This window comes from Diabrotica virgifera, chromosome 4, assembly GCF_917563875.1.
Source record: "Diabrotica virgifera virgifera chromosome 4, PGI_DIABVI_V3a".
NCBI classification, from domain to species: Eukaryota; Metazoa; Arthropoda; class Insecta; order Coleoptera; family Chrysomelidae; genus Diabrotica; species Diabrotica virgifera.
The window spans coordinates 257,211,140-257,237,897 of NC_065446.1; the positions used below are offsets into that span (position 1 = coordinate 257,211,140).

The 26,758-nt window shown below is 33.1% G+C and overlaps 2 protein-coding genes across 2 annotated transcripts in view; one reads left to right on the forward strand and one right to left on the reverse strand.

The window, feature by feature from the left end:
- Positions 1-26,758, reverse strand: part of LOC126883383 (zinc finger protein Xfin-like) — a 105,434-nt gene that overhangs the window by 19,943 nt on the left and 58,733 nt on the right. The window contains exons 6-9 of the mRNA XM_050648908.1: positions 25,130-25,266; positions 16,101-16,198; positions 6,701-6,863; positions 4,855-5,092 (exon numbers count right to left, since the gene is read on the reverse strand). Coding sequence (XP_050504865.1) covers positions 4,855-5,092; positions 6,701-6,863; positions 16,101-16,198; positions 25,130-25,266 — 636 coding nt within the window. The remainder of the gene's footprint in view (positions 1-4,854; positions 5,093-6,700; positions 6,864-16,100; positions 16,199-25,129; positions 25,267-26,758) is intronic.
- On the forward strand, positions 1,755-2,762 carry LOC126883386 (uncharacterized). The gene is made up of 2 exons (XM_050648912.1): positions 1,755-2,009; positions 2,074-2,762. Exons 1-2 carry the CDS (start codon positions 1,836-1,838, stop codon positions 2,644-2,646), a joined length of 747 nt encoding a protein of 248 aa, XP_050504869.1. The 5' UTR covers positions 1,755-1,835; the 3' UTR covers positions 2,647-2,762.

Genomic DNA, 26,758 nt, shown 5'->3' on the forward strand with positions numbered 1-26,758 from the left:
CACAGAAAAAAAAACTCCTCAAGTAGAGTGTACTTTTTGTACACTTCAACTATCAAAAAATGGGACACGTTTGTTGGAACATATTAAAAAATGCCTAAAATGTCCAGAGGAAGTTAAAATAAAGTATGGAGTGACGGAGAGAAAACAACGAAACATTGGACTATTACAAACAATACATGAAAAAATGGAGGAAAAAGTTAAAGGTATGTACCAAAGCTCTAAAAATATTTCCAAATTTCCCTCTTCTTTATTTAGTAGAAATTCCTAAAGATAACCTTACTTTACAGACTTATTTTTAAATTTAATAAATTTGGGAATTTTATTTACAGAAAAACCGAAATCACAATCTAAAGAGGTGTCCGCATTCATGGATAAAATGACACCTGAACAAAAAGTAAAAGCCGATGAACTGCTTAGCCGGGCTATCTATTCAAGTCAAGCACCACTGGCTTTAGTAGAAAATATACAGTGGCAGAAGTTGTTTAAATTTCTCAGACCTGCTTATCAGATACCAACCCGGCACCTTGTATCAGGCCCACTATTAGACAGTGAGCACCTACGTGTAAAGGCTATGGTTTCGGAAAACATTGGTAAGATTTAAGTTTTACCATATTTATTAAAATTTATTGTTTCGGCCCTTTCTCTGTGAAATTCTGCGTAATAACAATAAATTAAATATTTTTTAGAAAATCCACAAATTACATTAGTTTTAATAATAATCTAATACGGTTCCAACCGGTTTCGATGCCATTCCATCATTACCAAGGAGTGTTGTACAAAATGATGTAATTTGGCATCGACTCCGGTTGGAACCGTATTAGTTCATTAAAACTAATGTAATTTGGGGAATTTTGGAATTTTAAAAAAAATATTTAATTTACTGTTATTATATTTATTAAAACATTGACAATATATAGGCGAGCCGCTGTAAAATTACCACTGAACAACGTACTACGGACGAAGTTTAACAGGAAAGACCTTGAACAGCAACCAGATGCGGTACAGTGTTGTACCACACCGTCCGTAATTTTGTAATTTTAGAACGGACCGACTTTAATATAAGTAAACCTACATTATGCTAGTAGGTTAAAAATAATTATCTCTTTACTTTAAGCTGGAGCACATTCTGTTGGACTAATGGTGGATGGATGGTCCAATATTAGGAACGAGGCTGTCCTAAACTTTGTTGTAACAACTCCAAAGCCATTTCTTTTTAAAATTATGCCCACAGGCACTGCACCTCATAATGCAGAATATATGGCAAAAACCCTTGGTGCAGTAATACGTGAAATCGGTCCCCGAAAGGTATTTGGTATAGTCACAGACAATGCAGCAAACATGAAAGCTGCTTGGGCCTTGATTGAGAATGATTTTGATAATAACATTTTTACCTATGGATGCTTTGCTCATTCTCTTAATTTAATATTTACCGATCTCAAAAATTTAACAAGTCTGAAATCGTTTACTGCCGAGGCTGTTGCCCTTACAAAGGCCATCCGACAAAGCCACATATTATGTGCGTGAGCAAAGGAAAAACAAAACGAATTAAAAATAAGTTGCAGTCTTAAACTCCCAGTGCCTACCAGATGGGGATCATTAGTTCTTTGTCTACAATCATTGCTTGCTAACAAACAAATAATAAAAAGGATGGCTATCAATGAAGAAGTTGAAAAGGCAGTAAGCAAACACCCATCTTTAAAAAAAAGTGCTCTAAGCGATATATTTTGGGACCGGGTACAAGGATACATTATGCTTCTGGAACCAATTGCTAAACAATTACCTCTGTAGAAGGTGACACACCAACGATTTCAAAATGTCTGCATTTATTTAAAAAAATGGTTAACACCTCATTAGAAAATGTCACTAAAAGTCCATTGTTATCCAAAGAGGAAGCAGATACAAGGGCAATTTTTGAAAATCGGAAGAAGTTTGCTATTTATAGTGTTCATTTTGTAGCTAACCTTTTGGATCCAAAATATCGTGGCTGCGAACTTAGCTCAGATGAGATGGTAAATTTTTTTAGGTTATAGTGGGTTTTATTTATATTTATATTAATTTTTTTATTTAATGTAGACTGATGCGACAGAAGTCATATACAAGGTAGCACAGAAGATGCCAGATGTCGATGAAGCAGCCGTCTTAGCTGACGTTGTCAATTTTATTGCAAAAGAAGGACTATTCAAAAAGGCTTTTCTATGGAATGAGGACACAATTGCAGCTATCAGCCCTATTGCCTGGTGGAGTGGTCTTTGCTCAAATACCGCACTCTCCAAGTTGGCGATTCGTTTTCTAGAGTTGCCAGCGACATCAGCAGCATGTGAAAGATCCTTTTCTTCATATTCGGGAATTCACACCAACAAGAGAAACAGGCTGACCAATACTCGAGCGTCAAAAATCGTGTATGTAGCTCATAATTTAAAATTAATGGCTGAACTACAGCCAAGTGAATCATCCAGTTCAGAATCAATTGCTGGCCCTAGCTTCACAGTCAATCCTGCATTAGAATCTGAACCGGAACCAATGATAATATCCAATTCAGATCAGTCGGAGTCTGTCTTTGAAAGTGATGAAGAGGAAGCTTCAGAGTCTGAAGAAAATGCAGATAGCGACGGGACGGATCAGTGTTCATTTAAGGGATTCGGTTAATTAATTGAACCTTTTCAATCATTAAGACGTTGTTTTTTTTATTTGATAAATTTTTATTACTTATTTTTGCTTTGATTTTGCAAGTTAACGAATAAACTCTTCTTATTTTGTTTATACCCATGGTCTTTTTATTTAAAGGATTTATACGAAATTAATTATGAAACGAAATAATACTTATTTTGTTATAAAATTATACAGAATATTATATTTATTATATGTTTTTGTCATTAAATAAACTGTACCCACTTAAAAAATCAAAATAAAAAAAAAACGAAAAAAAACAAAAAAAAAACGAAAAAAAACAAAAAAAAAACGAAGGCTTCGTTTTGTTGCAATAAAAAACGGTTTTTAAAAAAAAACGGTACCGTTTTTTATTGGTTACATCACTAGTTCTGAATCGATAGTCTAACTATTTATAATGGGAAATAAGCCACAATTATTAAAAAATGATTTTTATTAACGTTTCGACGCCCAAATCGGGTGCCGTTGTCAAAATACAAAATAATACTGTAAAATTGTAAAAATGCCACAAGAAAATAGCTTCAGAACAACATCGGTAGTTTAGTCGATAGTACTCAGTTTTTGCTACCACATGGCGAGAAAAGCCAAAATTCATGAAAAACTGACATTCCTTGTTTTTCCCCTGTACTCTTCAAATAATGCAGACCAAACGAAAGAAATTAAGACACATATTGAAAGAGAAATTTCCATAGAAATCAAATGTAGGATAGAGAAGGCAAGATCTGCATTTCAAAAAATGGCTAAGCTATTCAAATAACATGATTTATCAATACCGATAAAAGTCAGATTACTACGATGTTATATCTTTCCTATACTGTTGTACGGAGTTGAGTCATGGACTCTTACAGACGCCACCATCAAGAACATTGAGGCTTTCGAAACGTGGCTCGAATCCTGAAGATATCATACCGACCACGTTACTAATCAGAGTGTTTTATTAAGAATATGTTCCGTGGTGGGGTGTTGACGGAAACAATTATGAAATTAAAATAAGTGTAAAACAACGAACAATAATATATTTATTTATTTTGGGTAAACAAGCGTGCTTCGTTTATATCTCGTTAAGGGTTTGTTATTTTGCGAGGGTGTGACTGCACCGCGTGCCCGCTGTGTCGATACTGGCCGAGACCACAAACGCTATTATGTCATCACGTATCCGGTTCTACCATGTGGCCAGAAAAGGCGATAAATTACTAAATCTGGCGTTTTAAAAGCTGAGAACCTTTCTGGAGTTTTTAAGAAGTTGACATAAAGAGCGTGGCCAATCTGGCATCGTAATCTATTACGGAATTTGTGTTTCCCTGAAAAAACCATTAATTTTATACAATCTGGTTTTGTATTTTAGGAACGAAAACACATGTGAATTTAACATAAGACGTATTCTTTCATTTTGAGAAAAGTTAATATTTAAAATTAGCATTTAAAAAAATAATAAATGAAGCGTGTCGCTATAAATACAACAAGAAAAGGAGCTGTTAACCACAACAAAAACAGCCAAAAACTAGTACCTCGGTCACATCATGAGGAAGAGCGAGATATATGGACTGCTGCAACTAATTTTACAGGGAAGATTAGAAGGAAAACGAGCATCAGGAAGGTGAAGGATTTCCTGGCTGAAGAATATACGTGTTCAGAGCAGCAGTGTGCAAGATACAGATTGCCACGATAGTAGCCAACATTCGAAACGGATAGGCACTACAAGAAAAATAATTAAAGGAGGATGCACATCATTAATTAAACTTAAAAATTTCTTTGTCATTGTTAAGAATTCTTCGGTGTTACGTGTTCTCTACTCTTCTTTATGGTTTGGAAGCTCTAAAGGCCGCCTTTGGATTTGTGTTACAGAAGAATCCTACAAATGTCATGGATTCAAAGAATGTCAAACGTGAAGTATCTAGAACGATAGATACCAAATATGGGAAGACGAAGAATATTTTGGCTTAAGAACTTGAGGGAATGATTTGAAAGAAGTAGTGCAGAACTAGTTAGTGGGGAGTTCAACAGGGTTCGCATAACCATGATAATTTCCAACCTTCGATAAAAGATGAACCTTAAAGAAGAAGTGCACTTGCACCTGCACAAAAAATGGCAAATCCACTAACAATTAAAAAAGTTATTTTTCGTTTATTTCTTGAACCCAAATAATTTTTTCAGGCATAACAATTCTTTTACTTCTTAAAAGCTTACCTCCACTATCAGACCTTTTTTGTGGAAAATCTTAAGATGAATCTTAGTGATTTCTTCATTCGGGTAAGTCCTAGGACAATAAGGACATTTTAACATTTTTGCACTGGTATGATACGCCATATGCTTTCGAAACCTTGCAACTGTCGGAAACTTCCTGCTACAAATCTTGCAGTGGTACTTTTTGTTGTTAGTGTGCTGACTCATGTGTTCTTTCAGCTGGTGCATACTCAGAAATACTCTGAAATAATAAAATATAGTGTGAATTTTATGTATGAAACGCTTCAATTATGTCGGAATATACAGGGTGTCCAGAAACTCTACCGACAAACGAAGACAGGAGATTCTTCAGTCCGAAAATGCTTCCTAAGGGAGCTAGAGCTCTTTGAAGATGGCGTCTTGTAATTAGTTTTTCTTAAATACCTCCAGAACGCTTCTATTTAGAAAAACAAAAACTGGTACGCGTATTTATCTTCAAGATATAAATCTAATCCATCCATTGCAAATTTCTAGTACCGATCATAGGCGTCCGTTTTGGGTAGGGCAACGGTTATTTTATCGCATAACTTTTTTATCTTTAACTTTTATGCATTTCTGACACTAGATTATTAAATTGTGAAGTATTATAGTACTAAAAGGTACTCTTGTTTTAAATCGGTAGGACACACCGTTTTCTAGAAAAATCGATTTGAAAATTTTTCGCTTTTTGAATTAAAAAAAAAATCAAAAAAAAAACTGTTTAGAAAGACGAAAACTGGTACATTTATTTATATTCCAGAGATAAATCGATTTCATTAATTGCGAATTTCTAGTACTGGTCATAGGCGTCCGTTTTGGGTAGGTCAACAGTTATTTTATAGCATAACTTTTTTGTCTTGAATTTTTGAGCATTTTTGACACTAGATTATTAAATTATGAGGTATTCGAGTACTAAAAGTTACTCTTAATTTATGTTGGTAAAATACTTCGTTTTTTGTTGAAAAGTTCTTTCAATTTTTTTTCAAATTCCAAAAACGAAAAACTTTCAAATTGATTTTTTTAGAAAACGGTGTGTCCTACCGACTTAAAGCAAGAGTACCTTTTAGTACTAGAATACCTCACAATTTAATAATCCGGTGTCAAAAATGCATAAAAGTTAAGGAAAAAAAAGTTATGCGATAAAATACCCGTTGCTCTACCCAAAACGGACGCCTATGACTGGTACCAGAAATTTGCAATGGATGGAATCGATTCATGTCTGAAAAGTAAATATACATACCAATTTTCGTTTTTCTAAATAGAAGCGTTCTGGAAGTATTTAAGAAAAACTAATTTCATGACGCCATCTTCAAAGAGCTCTAGCTCCCTTAAGAAACATTTTCGGACTAGGTGAATTGGGTTAAATTGTCTTAAAATTATCTGAGGAATCTCCTGTCTTCGTTTGTCGGTAGAGTTTCTGGACACCCTGTATTATCTATATTATGGAGGTATTTACATTGCTGCCAGATCTTCCTTTTTTCTGAAAATCTAATAAACTTTCTTATTTCAAATGGGACACCCTGAATGTTTTTTGCGTTTTAAAGCCCGTAAGAAATACTGATTATTTTTCATTTAATATTTCCAATACCTAAATGCCCTAAGTTCAACTTATTGCTACATTTTCCTTTTCATTACTTCGAAATTACGGCATTTAGGTAGAGGGAATATTACGTGAAAAATCATCAGTATTTCTTAAGGACTTCAAAACGCAAAAAATATTAATAAGAAAGTTCATTAGATTTTCAGAAAAACGAATGACCTGACGACAATGTAAATACCACTGTGATATCGGCCGTAATGTTTTGAATGAAAACGATGGTAATTCACTTACTTTGAGCATGAAGGGCATTTGTAGTACCTCAATGCTTCGTGTGTCTGGACGTGCTTGTGTAGATTGGTCTTTTTGCTAAATCTTGCACTACACATCGTGCAATGGAAAGGTTTCGCAACGGTTGTATCTGAAGTGTTTGGAGTTGGAACTTCGGGGAGTACATCTAGAAGATCATAGTTTTATTCATCAAAAAATGTCAAATGAAATTGTATCGTCAATTTATAATGAATGCAAGACAGCAATAGTTCAAGTAAACAGTGTGAAGCTAATGTTGAATGACAGTGAAGGTAATGGTGAAAAAGCGACAAATGCACAATAGCGTTAAAAGCACTAAAAAGTGCCAAGAAGCCCCGAGAATGCTCGAAACTGATCGAAAATCGGTTAAAAATACCTCGAAAGCATCTATAATAGGTCAAAAATTTTACGAAAATGTGAAAAATAAATGAAAAAGCGTTAAGGTACTAGTACACTTCATAAGCCCAAAAATAAGCATTTTTTAAGATTTTTTTTTCTCAGAACATTTATTAAAAATTAACATAAAACTTTTTACATATTATTATCTATCTCTTGAAAACACAAAAAATATATCTTTTTTCATTTATGCACGTACACTAATATTGTAGAGAGCGCAAAAGTTGAGGTCTCGAAAAATGATGGCGGACAGTTAATCTCAGGATTTTTATATCTGAAACAAAAAAATCGTACGGCATTTGAAAAAGGAAGGTTTCTTACGTAACAATTTACCACCGTTAGTGAAAAATTCCGCAAAAAAAAGTTTTTATGGAGATTTGAAAAATGTTTGTGAAAAAATCGCCCGTTTTTCTTCAGTTTTTCATGGTTAAAAAATATTTATTTTTTATTTTTTGGTCAATTTGTGGTAAATTGTCACGTAAGAAACCTTCCTTTTTCAAATGCAGTACGATTTTTTTGTTTCAGATATCAAAATCCTGAGATTAAATGTCCGCCATCATTTTTCGAGACCTCAACTTTTGCGCCCTCTACAATATTAGTGTACGTGCATAAATGAAAAAGATATATTTTATGTACTCTCTGAGAATTAGATATTAATTTGTAACAAGTTTTATGTTCATTTTTTTATAAAGATTCTGCGAAAAAAATTCTTGAAAAAAATTATTATTTTTGGTCTTTTAAAGTGTAACATTGAAGTTGAAATTTGATTCATCAATCGCCAAAAAGGATAAAAGGCTTTAGAAACGCAACAAATAGACCTTATACAGGGTGGTTCATCTTATTCGCCTCGGTCTCTGTACGGAAAACCACTTGATATTTTAAAAAAATTTATTCACAGTAATATACAGGGCCTTTAATACTGCAATGTAAAAATAATGTGAATTATACAGGGTGCTCCAAAATAGAGTGGTATATCAAAGTTATAGTTTTTCTTATGGAATACCCTATATCTGATGACATTATTAAATTGACCTTTAAAAATAAGCTACACTTTCATAAGGGTTTCCTATACCTAAATACAGGGTGTTTCGATTTATTTCGATTTTTATAAAAATGTAAGGTTTTAGAAAAAAATAAATATCTACGAATCTAAGAATCAGTAACCAATTCTTTCTTGGATCTTAATAATAGACTATTTATTATACTTAAACACATGCTTATTGCAACAAAATTTCTTACAAGGTGGTCAAAATATGAGATTGTTCTATTAACAAATTTTAGCTGTAATAAGTTACTTATTTTAAATGGAACACCCTGTATCTTACTAGTCTATCACGTAGAAAATTTACTTAGCTTTTAATTTGTATTAGGGTTTCCTATACCTATCTTTTTACAGGGTGGTCAAAATATTAGATTTTTCTATTAAAAAATTCAAGCTGTAATAACTTACTTATTACAAATAGAACACCCTGTAACTTACTAGTCTATCACGTAAAAAATTTACTTAGCTTTTAATTCTTATTAGGGTTTTCTATACCTATCTCACTTAATTTTTTAAATATTTAAAGATTTCCTAATTTGTAAGCTTTAAAAATTAGAATTAAGTACCTATGTCGTGGTTATGTACAACACATCACCAACACCGGCAATATACTTAGACAAGATATTGTCATTAATAAAATTTTCATTGTTATTATGATGTAATCACACAGAGTTTTGTATTATTTTAGTTGATTTTCGCCTACATGTAACATTGAATAATATGTTTATATTAAACTGCATACCCTATATTAGATGCTGTCTTCTGGAAGATAATTAAATTATATTTTGTTCCGTATAAGTATTTTCCATATCTTAACCCAGCGGTTATTAAGTAAATTTAAGAACATCACTTTTTGTTTGAATCTTCGAATCGCAATTACAAACAATTAAATGCAATGGCTACTTTGACGAAAACGAGCCTATTGCACAAAAATATGTAAAAATGGGTATTTACAGAATAACATAGGAAATTTTATTTTATAATTTACAGAATAACATGTGTATTGCGAATGTTTACATGGAATTGAAGAGATTTTAAATATCTTCCATTATAAAGAATAGAATATCGAGTATGTCATTTAAAATAAGAACACTCTGTGTGATTAAATGATAAAAATGTGAATTTTATTAATGAAAGTATCTTGACTAAAATATCTAAGTATATAGCCGGTGTTGGTGATGTGTTGTACATAACCACGACATAGGTACTTAATTCTAATTTTTAAAGCTTACACATTAGGACATCTTTAAATATTTAAAAAATGAAGGGAGATAGGTATAGGAAACCCTAATAAGAATTGAAAGCTAAGTAAATTTTCTACGCGATAGACTAGTAAGATACAGGGTGTTTCTTTTAAAATAAGTAAGGTATTACAGCTTGAATTTGTTAATAGAACAATCTAATATTTTGACCACCCTGTAAAAAGATAGGTATAGAAAACCCTAATACAAATTGAAAGCCAAGTAAATTTTCTACGCGATACACTAGTAAGATACAGGGTGTTTCATTTAAAATAAGTAACTTATTACAGCTTGAATTTGTTAATAGAACAATCTTATATTTTGACCACCCTGTAAGAAATTTTTGTTGCAGTAAGCATCTGTTGAAGTATGCTAAATAGTCTATTATTAGGATCCAAGAAAGAATTTGTTACTGATTCTTAGATTCGTAGATATTTATTTTTTTCTAAAACCTGACATTTTTATAAAAATCGAAATAAATCAAAACACCCTGTATTTAGGTATGGGGAACCCTAATGAAAGTATAACTTATTTTTTAAGGTCCATTCAATAATGTCATCAGATATATGGCATTCCATAAGAAAAAATATAACTTTGATATACCACTCTTCTATGGAGCACCCTGTATAATTCACATTATTTTTATATTGTAGTATTAATGGCCCTGTTTATTTCTGTGAAGAAATTTTTTTAAAATATCAAGTGGTTTTCCGTACAGAGACCGAGGCGAATAAGATGAACCACCCTGTATAATAGATACGTAGTTGAAAGAACAACGAAAAAGCGTGTAAAACGCCTTAAAAGCATTAAAAATCCAAAAAAAAATTAAAAATTGTCGAAAAATGGTTAAAAATGCTTCGAAAACATCTACAAAAAGTTAATATATTTCAAAAAGTTTAAAATACCATGAAAAAACGTTAGAAACGTTATAAAAGGGTCAAAAACATCTAAGGAGTCAAAATTGCATCGAACAATCGCTGAAAGGGCCTTAAAAACGCAACTAGCAGGTTAAAAGTCGAAAAGAATAACGAAAAAGCGTGTAAAAAACGTCAAGAGCTTGAAAAGAAACAAAGTATTGAAAATTCGTGAAAAATTCATGATGGAAGTCATTGGAACACCGAAAAATTATCCACAAAACGCGTCAAATGCGAAAGAAGCCAAAAAAGATCAAAAAACTTTGAAAACGCCACTAGAAAGTGTCTAAATGTTAAATGTTAAGAGTTAAAAAATGTGATAAGCATCAGAACTGTTTCGAACTTCGAATATATTTGGAAAGAATCGAAAATACGAAGCAAAAAAGATTCATTAAAAATGATGGGTGGAAAATACTTCGAAGAAACATCAAGAACATTTAGTATGCGCTATTAGTATCGAAAAATTGTGACTATTCACAAAAACTGCCTCAAAAGCACCGACAATGTTTCAAAAATCGACACAAAGGTCGAAAACGTTTTAAAAGAGCAATAAGAAGGTATCTAAAAACTAACGATATCGAAAATACGTCAAAAATACGTCGAGAGCGTATTTAATATATATAAGAGAATAAAGCGTGAAAAGCATTAAAAACGCAAATAAACCGGTAGGTATTAACAGAACGCCAACCACGATTTTGCAATAGTCCTGTTCTTTGCAATACTGGAAGGTTAGAAAAGGTACTTACAATTTATGGAAAAATCCACGGGTTTCCTGTGACATTTTCCTGTGAAAATTAGATTTTCTATGAGGAAAAAAAATAGGGAGTTGCGATGAATTTCTGAGTCCTGTCATATCCATAGAATGACAGGATATATCAATTTTATGAAGAAATTTTTTTGGGCAGGAGGGTTGCAAAAGGACTAAGGGAGTATATAGATATACAAACATGTAATGAAAATAATGAAATTTTCATAATTTTCTGAGTCCTGCCAACTTAATAAATTAAACATAATTATTTGAAAATGATCGAAAAAATGTTGGCATGGCGTCTCCTAATGTTTAACTGCACTTGTCCCTTGGGAAAATGCTGTGGAAAATTTTCACCCTGGTTCCGTGATTTTCTGAGTCATAAAATAAATTATATTATAAAATAAATAATTTAAGCAGACATTATTCAAAATGGCAGGATGTTTAGTTACACCTTTTTTACTATACATAGTTAAAAAATGTGTAAGAAAATTCGTGGAAAGTTACACGATTTTCTGAGTCATGCCATTTTGCACATATCTCAAGAATGTTAATATAAAGCTATTTACAAAGAGGCAGGATGGTTGTGTAGTTATTTCGTATATAAAAATAAAATTTTAAGTCTGTAAAATTATTGCAGGTTGTTATACAAACATATTAATATCACCACAATTTTCTGAGTGATGCCATGTCAAGTATGCTTCAAAAACACTAATCTAAAACCGTTTACAACGTGGCAGGATAACCGCAAAGATATTTAATAGGTACATAAAAATTAATTTTTATATCGTTAAAACAATTAAATATTATTTTCGCGAGTAATGTCTCGGATTTTTACACACCTTTCAAATTTAATACCAAACTGTAATATCTTAATTTGAAGCGATTAGATCATATTTGTATCTAAGTAAACGTCATAAAAGTAATAGGGAGAAAATTAATAATTTTACAATTAATTGGTTATAGTAGGGATTGTACCTATTATACAGGGTGTCCAGAAACTCTTCTAACAAACGAAGCCCGGAGATTCCTCAGATAATTTTAAGAAAATTTAACTCAATTCACCTAGTTCGAAAATGCTTCCTAAGGAAGCTAGAGCTCTTTAAAGATGGCGTATTGTAATTAGTTTTTTTTTAAATAGCTCCAGAACAGTTCTATTTAGAAAAACGAAAACTGGTACACATATTAATCTTCCAGAGATAAATCGATTCCATCAATTGTCAATTTTTAGTACCGGTCATAGGCGTCCGTTTAGGGTAGGGAAACGGATATTTTATCGTATAACTGTTTAACTTTTAAGCATTTTTGACACTGGATTATTAAACTATGAGGTATTCTTATACTAAAAGGTACTCTTGCTTTAAGTCGGTAGGATACGCCGTGTTCTAGAAAAATCGATTTGAAATTTTTTTCAGTTTTTTAATTTGAAAAAAAAATTTAAAAAAAAACTATTTAGAAAAACGAAAACTAGTACGTTTATTTCTCTTCCAGAGATGAATCGATTTTATCAATTGTGAATTTCTAGTATCGTTCATAGGCGTCCGTCTTGGGTAGATCAACGAAATTTCATATCTTGCTTTAATTTTTAAGTATTTTTGACAGTAGAGTATTAAATTATGAGGTATTCTAGTACTAAAAGTTACTCTTGCTTTAAGTCGGTAAATACACCGTTTTTTTAATTTTTTTTTAAATTTTTCTTAAATTCAAAATACGAAAAATTTTAAAACTGATTTTTCTAGAAAACGATGCATCCTACCGACTTAAAGCAAGAGTACCTTTTAGTACTAGAATACCTCACAATTTAATAATATAGTGTCAAAAATGCTTAAAAGTTAAAAAGTTATGCGACGTTAAAGTTAAAAAGACAAAAAAGTTATGCGATAAAATAACCGTTGCCCTACCCAAAACGGACTCCTATGACCGGTACTAGAGATTCGCAATTGATGGAATCGATTTATCTCTGGAAGATAAAAAGGCAGACCCGTTTTTGTCTATCGAAATGGAAGCGCTCTGCAGATATATAAAAAACTAATTACAAGGCGCCATCTTCAAAGGGCTCTAGCTCCGTTAGGAAACATTTTTGGATTAGGTGAATTGTGTTAAATTGTCTTGAAATTATCTTAGGAATCTTAAAAATATATACAGGGTGTTCCATTTAAAAAAAACATAAGTTTGTGTCACCCTGTCAATACGGCTAGCCCTGTATATTAGAAAATATTTTTAAATTATGATCCTATCTTTGCCCCACGTTTTAACTAAATAACGTTTTTTCGTATCTCTTACGACAAACGAATAATTGGACTTTGTCACACTAATGCCCCACCTTGTATACGAAATAACTATAAAACCATCCTGCCTCTTTGTAAATAGACTTACATTAAGATTCTTGAAACATATGCAAAATGGCATGACTCAGAAAATCGTGGAATTTTTCACGAATTTTCTTACAAAGCTAAGACTCCTGCCGTCTTACAAGAACAGTTTAACATTCCTGCCGAGTACAGAAAAAGTATTGATTGCATTTGAGTATTATAACTTCTGAAAGGCAGGACTCAGAAAATCACGGAATCAGGGTGAAAATTTTCCGCAGAATTTTCCAAGGGACAAGTATACTTAAACAAGAGGAGACGTCATGCTAACATTTTTTTGATCATTTTGAAATAAATATGTTTAATTTATTTAGTTGGCAGGACCCAGAAAATCATGAAAATTTCATGATTTTCCTTACATGTTTGTATACATATTATACTCCATTAGCCCGTTTGCAATCATCCTGTCCAAAAAATTTTCTTCATAAAATCCATCGTATCCTGTCATTCTACGGATATGGCAGGACTCAGAAATTCATCGCAAAACCTTATTTTTATTTTTTGGGAAAATCTAATTTTTACAGGAAAATGTCACAGGAAATTTGTGGATATTTCCACAAATTGTAAGTACCTCGTCTACCCTTCCACTATTGCAAAAGGCAGGACTCAGAAAATCGTGGCTGAACTTCTGTATAATATCTCCCAGTCTAAAGCGGCAAAAACGCCAAAACCTATGTTCGTCATATTTAGCCCCGCATTACTAGCTCCTGTTCCCAAATTAACAAAAAATTGCTGGGATAATGCTGTTGTGCAATAAACGAAGCAGTCATAGCTAGACTCCTTAATTTTTTAAAAAGAGATTGAGGCATGATTATTTTTGCACGGCATGAGAGGCTTTCTTAATTTGAACAAAGCCATAGTTGGGATCAAAATGACACTCATAGATTGTGGAGAAGATTATTGTGTGCGTTTCCTAATCTCTTGAAGCCCGATTCACTTGGTTCGATCTTCCTTCCACCGCAAATTTAAATATTTAGTGGTTTAACAAAGGACTATCATACGAGAGATTGATGTGGTAACTACTTTTGAAAAAAAAAACATTCAAAATCATTCTGTTATTAGTCCAGAAAGCCACTGCGCATCCGCTAGGAAAAATATTCTAATTCGGATTTTTTGCACAATCTTACTCAAAAAGGACCTTTTAACAAATTTGCATGTTGCCAGGACCAAACGTTGGTCAAAAATTTTTTAAACGTTTTTTTTTTGTTTTTTTCCTAAAATAATTTTTTTTGGCATTGAACAAATTTTTTTTTAGGTTTTTTGGATCATTCCAAACAGAAAAGGTCTTTAGTGACTTTTCTCTAAAGTTGATAGTTTTTGACATATAAGCGATTAAAAATTGAAAAATTGCGAAATCGGCCATTTTTAACCCTCAAGAACTATGTGAAAATCTGAAAATTTGAATGTTGCCAAGGTCAGTAGATATTCTTTAAACATCGATTGATGAAATCTCGAAGAGTTTTTTGCAATACAATATCAAAAACCTTTGTTTTTTAATTGCCAATCAAGCGTGCGCGACACTATTTTCCACCGTTGCATGTGTATACAGTATGGTGCAAATGAAAGGAATAAATTCGTTATTTCGTAAACCGGCGACTTTAAGGAAAAATCCCGAAACAGGTCGATTTTTATTTTTAAGTTGTGATATTGTGGCATATATGGTATACTAGTGACGTCATCCATCTGGGCGTGATGACGTAATCAATGATTTTTTTAAATGAGAATATGGGTCGTGTGTTGGCTCATTTGAAAGGTTCTTCAATTCTCTATTCAGTAATATAAACATGTACATAATTATTTATACAGGGTGTCCAAAATTGTTTTAATAAATTAAATCATTTGGCAAATTGACAAAAAAATTAAATTATTGGACACCCTGTATAAATAATTATGGAAACGTTTATATTACTGAATAGATAATTGAAGAACCTTTCAAATGAGCTAGCACACGACCCCTATTCTTATTTAAAAAAATCATCGATTACGTCATCACGCCCCGATGGATGACGTCACTAGTATACCATATATGTCACAATATCGTAACTTAAAAATAAAAATCGACCTGTTTCGGGATTTTCCTTAAAGTCGCCAGTTTACGAAATAACGAATTTATTCTTTTCATTTGCACCATACTGCATACACATGCAACGCGTTGCAACGGTGGAAAATAGTGTCGCGCACGCTTGATTGGCAATTAAAAAACAAAGGGGTTTTTGATATTGTATTGCAAAAAAGTCTTTGGGATTTCATCAATCGATGTTTAAAGAATATCTACCTACCTTGGCAACATTCAAATTTGCAGTTTTTCACATAGTTCTTGAGGGTTACAAATGGCCAATTTCGCAATTTTTCAATTTTTAATCGCTTATATGTCAAAAACGATCAACTTTAGAGAAAAGTCACTAAAGACCTTTCCTGTTTGGAATAATCCAAAAAACATAAAAGAATTTTGTTCCATGCAAAAAAAATAATTTTAGGAAAAAAACAAAAAAAAAAACGTTTAAAAAATTTTTGACCAACTTTTGGTCCTGGCAACATGCAAATTTGTTAAAAGGGGTCCTTTTTGAGTAAGATTGTGCAAAAAATCCGAATTAGAATATTTTTCCTAGCGGATGCGCAGTGGCTTTCTGGACTATATAGCAGCAAAAACAAAAATAAGTATATAAATATATTACCAGAATCGGCTGTACCCGTTTGTTTGGGTACTTTACTAATGACAGAATCTACTTGGTCCGGTAAATTTGGTAAGAGTAGTTTTCCACATTCTCCTTTGCTGAAAATAAAAAAAATATATGAAAATGTTTAACATTAATAAATATTCATTCTACAGGGTGATTAATTAGTAGAGTAAAGCTCAATAGATCCGCTATAGTAATAGATAGCAATAAAAGTTAATAACAAAAATTTTAGCCACCGTTGAGCTTCACATTACAAAATTAGTTAAAATGTTACAGGGTGTTCGATAACACAGTGGCAGACCAAACTTATGTTTTTTTTAATGGAACACCCTATATTTTATTTTAAATTCGAAATCCTGTTAACTTCTCCATCACAAAAATATAAAGGTTTGTTATGTTATACAGGGTATTTACAAAGTTATAAACAATTTTATATGAAAATCGTAACAAGTTCAACTCCCTGTATAAATAAAAATAAGCACAACAGCAATGGTTCATTAATGCCATACTTTTTTATTTATTGTCAAAATTTTTAAGAATTATTGATATTGCTAATTTTCTTTATATCAAATACAGGGTGAGTCAAAACGCAAGTACATTATTTTCTCAGTAATGTTAAATGGAACACCCTGTATTTTATATCATTATTGAAAAGTAACATTAACGTACTTTAATTTTTATATAATATTCCCTATGCCCAAATTTATTAGTTTTCGAGATATTTTCATTTTTCAGAGCAAATTATTTTAGGTGTTTAAATTTATCTAAATTTTAAGTAAGCCATGACTGAATTGACAATTGAAGATTACCGATTATCAATCCGGTAATCAATGTAACACTGTAGCAAATAAAGAAATAAAAATAATTTATTAGTAATACATTTTAGAAACAAAAACACAACCACTACATGCAACATTTTTGAAACAATTAAAAACTATCTTTTTATGTAAATGCAACAAATAAACAAAGAAAATTAGTAATAAGTTTTACAAAAAAAACACACAAACACAAAATACAATATTTTGTGAAGACAATTAAACACTACTTTTGGATGTAAATGTAACAATGTAATCAGTAATACATTTTGCAAAAAATAGTATATTACATACCTAGCGGGAAAGTACTCTACTTCAGCCGAGCGGCAAGGTAGTTTACCGAGGTGCGAAGCACCGAGGTAAACTACAGACGCGAGGCTAGAATGAGTTCCCGCGAGGTTTGTATACTATTTTACTCACAATCGGTTAGTAGTTTATGGATTTCTAACACTCACAATCTACCAATAATAATTTCGTTTCAAATATATGTATCCATTTTCATTATGTGATAAGATGAATTATTTTAAGTAACCTGTGAGATCGTTGCTAGGTAACAAAACAAGTTTGTTGAATCTGACATTTAGGCGATACATGACGCCATTAATTGTACATATAATCAAATTGTGTTTATTTTACAAAAATGTCTGATAGTGAATTTGAATGTACGCCACCAGAACTGCGGGTAGCTGCAGAGAGAGCTACTGAAGGAATAATTCCTGAAAAAAGCAGGGAGAGGTATGAAAACACCTATGAACTATACAGTAAATGGTGCGTGGCTAAAGGTGTGCAGCATACCTCTGAGACGGTACTTCTTGCTTATTTTTGTGAAATAAGCAAACAAAGTAAAGCCTCCACATTATGGTCAAGATATTCGATGTTGCGAGCAGTATTAAACTTTAGGCATAATGTTGATATTAGTAAATACGCAAAATAGAAAAGTGACAGATGCTAGCCGGGAAAGTACTTTCCCGGCTAGCTGGGAAAGTAAAGTAAGTAATAAGTCGCTTCCTGATTACTTCAAAGGTTAGAAATCCATAAATTACTAACCGATTGTGAGTAAACATGTTTGAAAAAATTAGAAGCTACTTTTAATAAAATATTTTTAATATTTAATTACATAAGGTGTTCAAAATTATCTCCTAACACATTTATGTACGCCTAAAAACGATCATTGAATGAGCTACTTACTCTACGGAGCATTTGTAAATTAACACATCGAAATACACTTTGTATTCTATTTTTCATCTCATCTCTTGTTGTTAGAAGTATTTTATAAACTTCATTATTAACGTAACCTCAAAAAAATCAGTCCAGTTTATTAAATTCTGGTGATTTGGGTGGCCACGCTACTGGTCCATTGAAAAATAAAAATATCTCGAAAACTAATAAATTTAGACATAGAGAATGTTATCTAAAAATTAAAGTACGGTAATGGTACTTTTCAATAGTGATATAAAATACAGGGTGTTTCATTTAAAATTACTGAGAAAATAATGTACTTGCGTTTTGACTCACCCTGTATTCGATATAAAGAAAATTAGCAATATCGACCATTCTTGAAAATTTTGACAATACGTTAAAAAATATGGCATTAATAAACCATTGTTGTTTTGCTTATTTTTATTTATACAGGAAGTTGAACTTGTTACGATTTTCATATAAAATTGTTTTTAACTTTGTAAATACCCTGTATAACATAACAAACCTTTATATTTTTGTGATGGAGAAGTTAACAGGATTTCGAATTTAAAACAAAATATAGGGTGTTCCATTTAAAAAAACATAAGTTTGGTCTGCCACTGTGTTATCGAACACCCTATAACATTCTAACTAATTTTGTAATGTGAAGCTCAAAGGTGGCTAAAATTTTTGTTATTAACTGTTATTGCTATCTATTACTATAGCGGAGCTATTGAGCTCTACCCTACTAATCAATCACCCTGTATAGGCATTAATTCGTATAGTATGTCTGCTGGTTCCTTGTATATTCACAAGTTAATTTTTATATACGTCTCTTTGTTAAACCATGAAATTAGGCCAATTGTCTGTTGACACTAGAAAACATCAAACACAAATAGAAATATGACAAGGGACAAAGGTCTTGGCGGTGTTGTAACAGAGTTAACATTAAAAAACGCGAAAAAGTCTAAAGCGATGAAAAATCAAAGTCAAAAAGCAAGTCAATAAAATCAAGAAGCGTAGAAAAAATGTCAAAATCGTTGCCAATGTGTTGAAACCGTTGAAAATGCTTAAAAACAATCGAAAATGCTTCAAAAGCACCAAAAATACGTTGATCCTCCTCCTCCTAAGTGCCTCTATTGAGATTGGCGATCAATATGGCAAATTTCTCTCTGTTCTGGGCTTGATGGATTAAGTCATTCCCTGTCGTGTGGGTCTAATCTCTGATGTTTCGGAGCCAGGATTTTTTCTTTCTTCCTATACCCCTTTTACCTTCGATTTTGCCTTCTAATATTACCTGGAGCTGCTCAAATTCCATATGGCGCATTATGTGTCCTAGGTATGACGTCTTTCTAATTTTGATTGTATTGACCAGATGAGGACGTGTGTTCATTATTTCCAGTACTTCTTCATTTGTAGTTTTGCTGGTCCAGCTTATTCTTAGCATTCGGCGGTACATCCACATTTCGAATGAATTCAGTTTGTTGACGTCATACTATTTTAATGTCCATGTCTCACAGCCATATAGTAATAGAGACCACACATAACACTTTAGTGTTCTCAATCTTACTGTGACTGATAGCTTGGGTTCACAGAGTATTTTACGCATGATCATGAAGCCACATCTTGCTATTTCAATGCGTCTTCTAATTTCTTTTGAGTGGTCTAGCTGACTGTTTAGCTCTCTGCCCAGGTATATGAAGCTTTGGGAACTCTGAAGGGTGATACCATTGATTTGTATGTTGGGTGTAATTTGTTCATGGGGGTTCTTGTGGAATACCATGATTTTGGTTTTGGAAAGATTAATATCCAAGCCCAGTCTGTCACTTTCTTCTGATAGTATGTTCATCAATATTTTTAGTTGGTCTTCTGTTTCCGCTAATACTACGGTGTCATCGGCATATCTTACATTGTTAATGATAATTCCATTGACTCTGGCACCTTCAGGGCGATCTTCAAGAGAAGCTCTGATGATATGTTCGGCATAGACGTTAAATAGTAGAGGGGACAGAATGCACCCTTGACGCACTCCTCGTTCTATGTTTATAATACGTCGATAAGTTGCCAAAAAAGTCAAAGAGCAACTAAAAAGCGTTAAAAGCATCAAAAAGAATCTAGTGAGATCTTCTTCTTCTTCTTAAAGTTCCGCTCCTATCGGGATTGGAAATCATTCTGGCAATTATAATTTTGTTTGGTTACGCGCCGGAATAGTTCAATTGAGCTGCATCCAAATCATTCACGGAGATTGCGTAGCCACGAGATTTTACGTCTTCCTACGCTTCTTCTGCCTTTGATTTTGCCCTGCATTATATTCCTTAATAGTTCGTATTTTTCACCTCTCATGATGTGCCCCAAGTATTCCAACTTCCTGATTTTTATGGAATTTAAAACTTCGCATTGTTTTCCTGGTTGTTCGAGCACTTGTGCGTTTGTTTTACGATCTGTCCATGATATTTTCAGAATACGTCTACAACACCACATTTCGAATGCTTCCAGGTTTTTAATGTTGGATTGTTTTAGTGTCCATGCCTCAATCCCATACAAAAGGGTGGAGAAAATATAACAACGAAGCATTCTTATCCGGAGCGTTATATTGATATTGCGATTACAGAAAAGTTTCCTCATTCTGTTAAAAATGGATCGTGCAATTTCAATGCGGCATCTTATTTCTTTTGTCTGATCAGTATCTTCTGTGATCCATGCTCCAAGGTATTTGTACGAAGATATTTGCTCAATTTCTGTATTATCCAGTACTAGTCTAACTCTGCTGTTTTGTGCTTTTGTAAATACCATGAACTTGATTTTCTTCAAATTTATTTTTAGCCCATAATCGTTGTAATGTATATTTAGTTGTTGAGCAAGGTGTTGCAATTCTTCCAGTGTTCCCGCTAGAAGTACGGTATCGTCAGTATATCTTATATTATTAAGTGGCTCACCGTTTATTATTAGAGCATCATTGACTTCGGCCAACGCTAATTCTGAGATGGCTTCAATCATCATCATTCTCTTCATCATTCTCTTTGCCTTATCCCTATGCGGGGTCGGCTTCCTTAATTGCATTTCTCCACACAATTCTATCTTGGGTCATATCAATGTTAATCCCCTTTACCAACATATCCTGCCTTATCGCCTCCCCCCAGGTCTTCTTTGGTCTTCCTCTCCTACTCCTTCCAGGAATCTGCACTTCAGCTATTCTTCGTATTGGGTGATTAACGTCTCGACGTTGAACATGACCAAACCATCTTAACCTATGCTCTCTCATTTTGGTATCAATTAGTGCCACACCTAGACTTCCCCTAATATACTCATTTCTAATTTTATCCTTCTTTGTCACTCCACTCATCCATCTAAGCATTTTCATTTCCGCCACATGCATTCGTTGTTCCTCTTTCTTTTTCACTGCCCAACATTCAGTTCCGTACATCATAACCGGTCTTATGGCTGTTTTATAGAATTTTCCCTTCAGCTTCATTGGAATTTTTCTGTCACACAACACACCACTCGCTTCTTTCCACTTCATCCATCCAGCCCTAATTCTACTGCATGCATCTCCATCTATTTCTCCATTACTCTGTAATACCGATCCTAGGTACTTAAAACTATTGCTTTTCACAATCATTTCACCATCCAAAGATACCATTTTATTTGTAGTAGCTCCATCTTTAAATGAACATTCCAAATACTCTGTTTTTGTCCTACTAAGTTTTAAACCTTTTTCCTCCAGAGCTTGTCTCCACTGTTCCAGTTTTTGTTCTAAGTCTCTTTTACTATTTCCTACTAACACGACATCATCAGCATACATTAAGCCCATGGAATGTTACCCTGTAGTTTTGCTGTTATCTGGTCCAAAACTAATGAGAATAAATACGGACTAAGCACATAGCCTTGGTGTAATCCTACTTTCACTCAATCAGAAATTTATCAGTCTCTCCCACACCTGTCCTAACACTAGTCGTTACTCCCTCATACATATCCCTCACAATCTTTACATATTCACCAGGGACTCCTTTCTTATTGAGTGCCCACCACAGAATCTCTCGAGGAACTCTATCATATGCTTTCTCAAGATCAATGAATACCATATGAGCGTTTGTTTCTTTACTCCTGTATTTTTCCATCAACTGTCTTATAATGAAAATTGCATCTGTTGTTGATCTACCCTGCATAAAGCCAAATTGATTCTCGGATATTTCGATTTCTTCACGTATCCGTCTGTCAATTACTCTTTCTCATATTTTCATGGTGTGGCTAAGCAGTTTTATAGCCCTGTAGTTTGTACATTGTTGTATATCTCCCTTGTTTTTGTAAACAGGTACCAGTATACTGCTTCTCAATTCGTCTGGCATTTGTTCGACTTCCATAATTCTATTAAATAGATCTGCTAGCCACCTTGTTCCTGTCTCTCCCAATGCTCTCCATATTTCCTCAGGAATATCATCTGGTCCTACCGCTTTTCCTTTCTTTATTTTTTGAAGCGCTTGAGCCACTTCCTCGTTGGTTATTTTGGTGACCATTGCTGTTACTGTCTCCGTTGACTCTACAGGCTGTCTGTCAAATTCTTCATTTAATAAGCTGTCAAAGTACTTTCTCCATCTCTTTTTGACATCCCTTTCGTGAACTAGTATTTTATTATTTTCATCTCGGATACATCTAATCTGATTAAAATATTTTGCTTTCTTTGCTCTCTGTTTGGCTATTTTATATATCTTCGTTTCGCCTTCCCTGGTATCAAGTTGATCGTATTGGGACCGTGCAAGTTCGGCAAAGCGACCCCTATTTCTACGCTCTATACTAAAATTCGCACTTTTAATTATATTGGCCAATTATATTAGTCCTGGTTACTGGATAATTGTCAAGGCCATAGTCCAAAAAAATAATAAGAAGAAAAAATAAGATTCAGGTTATGTTATGAAAACGTCAACAATTGTATGTAGTAAATAAAATTAGTTATTAAAATGCAGTACTGCAAGCAAAATAAAATTAATTAAATTTACCTTTATATAATAATTGCATATCATATCAATATTGTGGAGCAATATATAATTTTTCTGCTTCATTGACAGAAGGTATGAAATATACGTCAATTTGACAATATCAATTGACAATATGAATTATTTAAGATAGTTGCAATATTTCTCCGCGACTCGCGCAGGGTCGTTTCTCGTTTCCCCTTCCAAGTACTTGCACTCCGCGAATAGGTTTGAATACGCTTCTGCTTTGGCTTTTGCTACTGCTACTTTCGCTTCCTTTTTCGCCACCATATAGTTTTGAAGATCTGTGTCGGATATAAATTAAATAACAATGGTGATAAAATACACCCTTGGCGCACCCCACGACGAATCTGGATATCCTCAGTCAGTTCATTTTCAACTTTCACTTTTGCTGTCTGATTCCAATAGAGGTTACATATAATTCTAGTGTCTCTACTCTCTATGTTTTTATTTAACAAAATTTCTTTGAGACGATTATGCTGCACTTTGTCAAATATATATATACACCGTTCTTAGGCGTCAACGCCCTTCGGTAGGGATCTATGGGGGAGTATCACCGAGCCGCAAGCCCTTATCCCTTGCCGTACTGCTCCCTCATAGGTCGATCAGATGCCCGCATATTCCAGTCTAAGCGCCAGATTCATATTTAGAATTTTATACTGACGCGTTAGCCTTTTTTTTGTTTTTCCGATGGCCTGGCTTGGGCTTGAACTCTCGTACCTCACGGCGAAGTGAAGTGCGGGTCAGCCGCTAGTCGCACTGAGCTATCCGATCGACACTTTGTCAAATGCCTTCTCAAAATCAATGAAACAGGCATATACTTCCTGATTCATATCTAGGCATCTCTGCGAAAGAACACTTACTGCAAACAGTGCGTCCCGTGTTCCCAGACCTTTCCTAAATCCCATTTGTGTATCACTTATGCCTTCGTCTAATTTCTTATGTATTCTATTGTGAATCACTTTTAAAAACAATTTCAAGACATGACTCATTAAGGCTATGGTGCGATGTTCATTGCACTCCTTTGCATTGACTTTTTTGGGTAGCAGTATAAATGTCGATTGGAGTCATTCTTTAGGTATTATACCTGTTATATATATGGTGTTAAATAAATCCAAAAGAAGGTTAATAGATTCAGTTTCCACAATTTTGAGTAATTCAATAGGAACTTCATCAGGCCCGGGAGCTTTACCACTTTTAGCTTGTTTCATTGCATATTCGACTTCTTCTCGTATAATGTCAGGTCCAGTATCATCTTTAAACTCTTTTGGTGCTTCTGTTCTTTCTTTGTCTTCAAAAAGCTGTGCTATATATTGTGTCCATCTCTGCATTTTCTGGTTTATATCTGTCATAAGTGCACCACTTTCATCTCTTAGTTGCCTAGTTTGAAGTGTTTTTTTCATTCCTGTTAGTTTTCTAATTCTTTTATGCATGTTAAAAACGTCATATTTTTTCTCAAATTCGTCCAGTTCTTGGCACTGCTCATGTAACATTCTCTCTTTAGCTTCTTGTATTTTCTTTTTAATTAATCTATCGGTTACATTATATTTAACTGGATTTTTTGTTTTGAATGATTTTCTTTCATTCATTAATATTATCTCTTCAGTCATTAAGTCTTTGTTTTCTTTTCCTTGGTTTTAAGTTTTCACTCGCTGTTTTAATTACTGCTTGTTTTATATTTTCCCATTTCTGATCAATGTTATAGCTACTTTTATTCAGTTCTTTGGCAATATGTAAATTTTTAGTAAGAGTTTTTACAGTTTGCTCCTTTGTTTGTGGTTCCCTTAATCTCTTAACATCAATTCTACTTTCCGTGGGTTTTTTAAGTGAGATCTAAAAAGCGTTAAAAGCATCAAAAATAATCAAGTGAGATGGAAAAATCGTTCATATCATTAAAGATGTCGAAATTGCGTGAAAAAAAAGGACCAAAAAGCAACAAAAAAAAGTGTGTAAAAGTGTTAAGAGCCGTTAAGAATTTCAAAAAACTTAAAATTTTCGACGAAAAAGCTACAAAAACATCGAATTTGAAATTCATACTTACTGCAGATGATCGATGTATTCCATATTTGAATCTAAAACGCTGTCGCAAACATCGCATTTGAATATCTTGCTGAAATGTAGTTTTTTGTGATTATGTACGGCAGCTTTGGAAGTAAATGTTGCAGGACACAATTTACACTAAAACAAAAAGAGCTTTATAATCATATTTGAAAATAATTTGTAAAGGTTGAGAAATTAATATTATACAATATTTTTAAAATTTAATTTGTTCATCATTCAGTTGACATTCTCGCACAGTTGCCTTATTGTTGAGACAATAGAGAATATAGGGAATTATGAAGTGAATTAAGGGGAACGGAGCAAAATGCAAAATTTTGGAGCATATCAAAATTTTCAATGTGTTTTAAATGTATTCATTTTTTTCGAATCCTGAGAAAACTAATAAATATTTTTGAAAAATTTAAACGCAGAATGAAGGAATACATTATTACCGAGGGCCGAAAGTCCCTGAAAACTTCTATAATGTTTATTTTAATAAGTTAGAGGGGTGAAAATAAAAGAGAAAATTTAGTGTGATTTTTAATTGCAAATATATCATTTAAAGGAACCTTTTTATTTATACTAAGGGACTTTTGGCCCTCGGTAATAAAGTATTCTTTCAGTCTGCGTTTAAATTTTTCAAAAATACTTATTAGTTTTCTCAGGATTCGAAAAAAATGAATACATTTAAAACACATTGAAAATTTTGACATGCGTCAAAATTTTTCATTTTGCTCCGTTTCACTTAATTGTACCATTATTATTATTGTAAATTCATCTGTTTTGGGTTGTTTTGTTTAAATTAATTTAAATTATGGTAGGGGAGCCCAAGCGGGGATTTTTGCAGTTACTCGAGCGCGTCAGATTATCATATGGGGAGAAACCTGGTACCCTGCATATGTACCTCTACCATATATTGGCTCTTAACACAGGGGAGTTCGTTAAGGGGGGCCCGAAAAAAAAATCTATTCTTAAAAAAACTCGAAATTGTCAGATTAAGATAAGGTAAGTTAAGTACATGAAAAAGAGTGTATATTTCAAAAATCTGAGGATTTGAGCCGGGCATATGGAAATGGGCGAGCCCCAAAGTTTCACAAGAAAAAAGCGAATATTTCGCGAAATGAATGACAGATTGAAAAACTAAAAAATATGTGCTAAATATTTTTTAAAAATCTATCGAAAGATATCAAACAGGACTTCCCACGGACAGGGGTGGGGGGTAAATTTAATATTTTAAATACGAATTCCGCGATATTTCGCGAAATGAACATTAGATCGAAAAACTGTAAAATACACTTCTTTAATATTTTTAAAAAAATCTATCGAATGGTACCAAACACGACCCCCAAGGAGGTGGGGTGGGGTGTTACTTTAAAATCTTAAATAGGAGCCCCATTTTTTATGGCAGATTTGGATTCCTTACGAAAAAATAAGTAACTTTTATTCGAAACATTTTTTCGAATTATGCATAGATGGCGTTATAATCGGAAAAAACGATTGTCGGAAATGGAAAATTAAATTAAAAAATGGCAAGCGCCCGCTAAAATGGAAAACTTTACTTAGCTTTTTTTGATTTTAAGACCTACTCTTCACATCCAGGTCCCCAAAGCGCTCGAGTGACTGCACATTT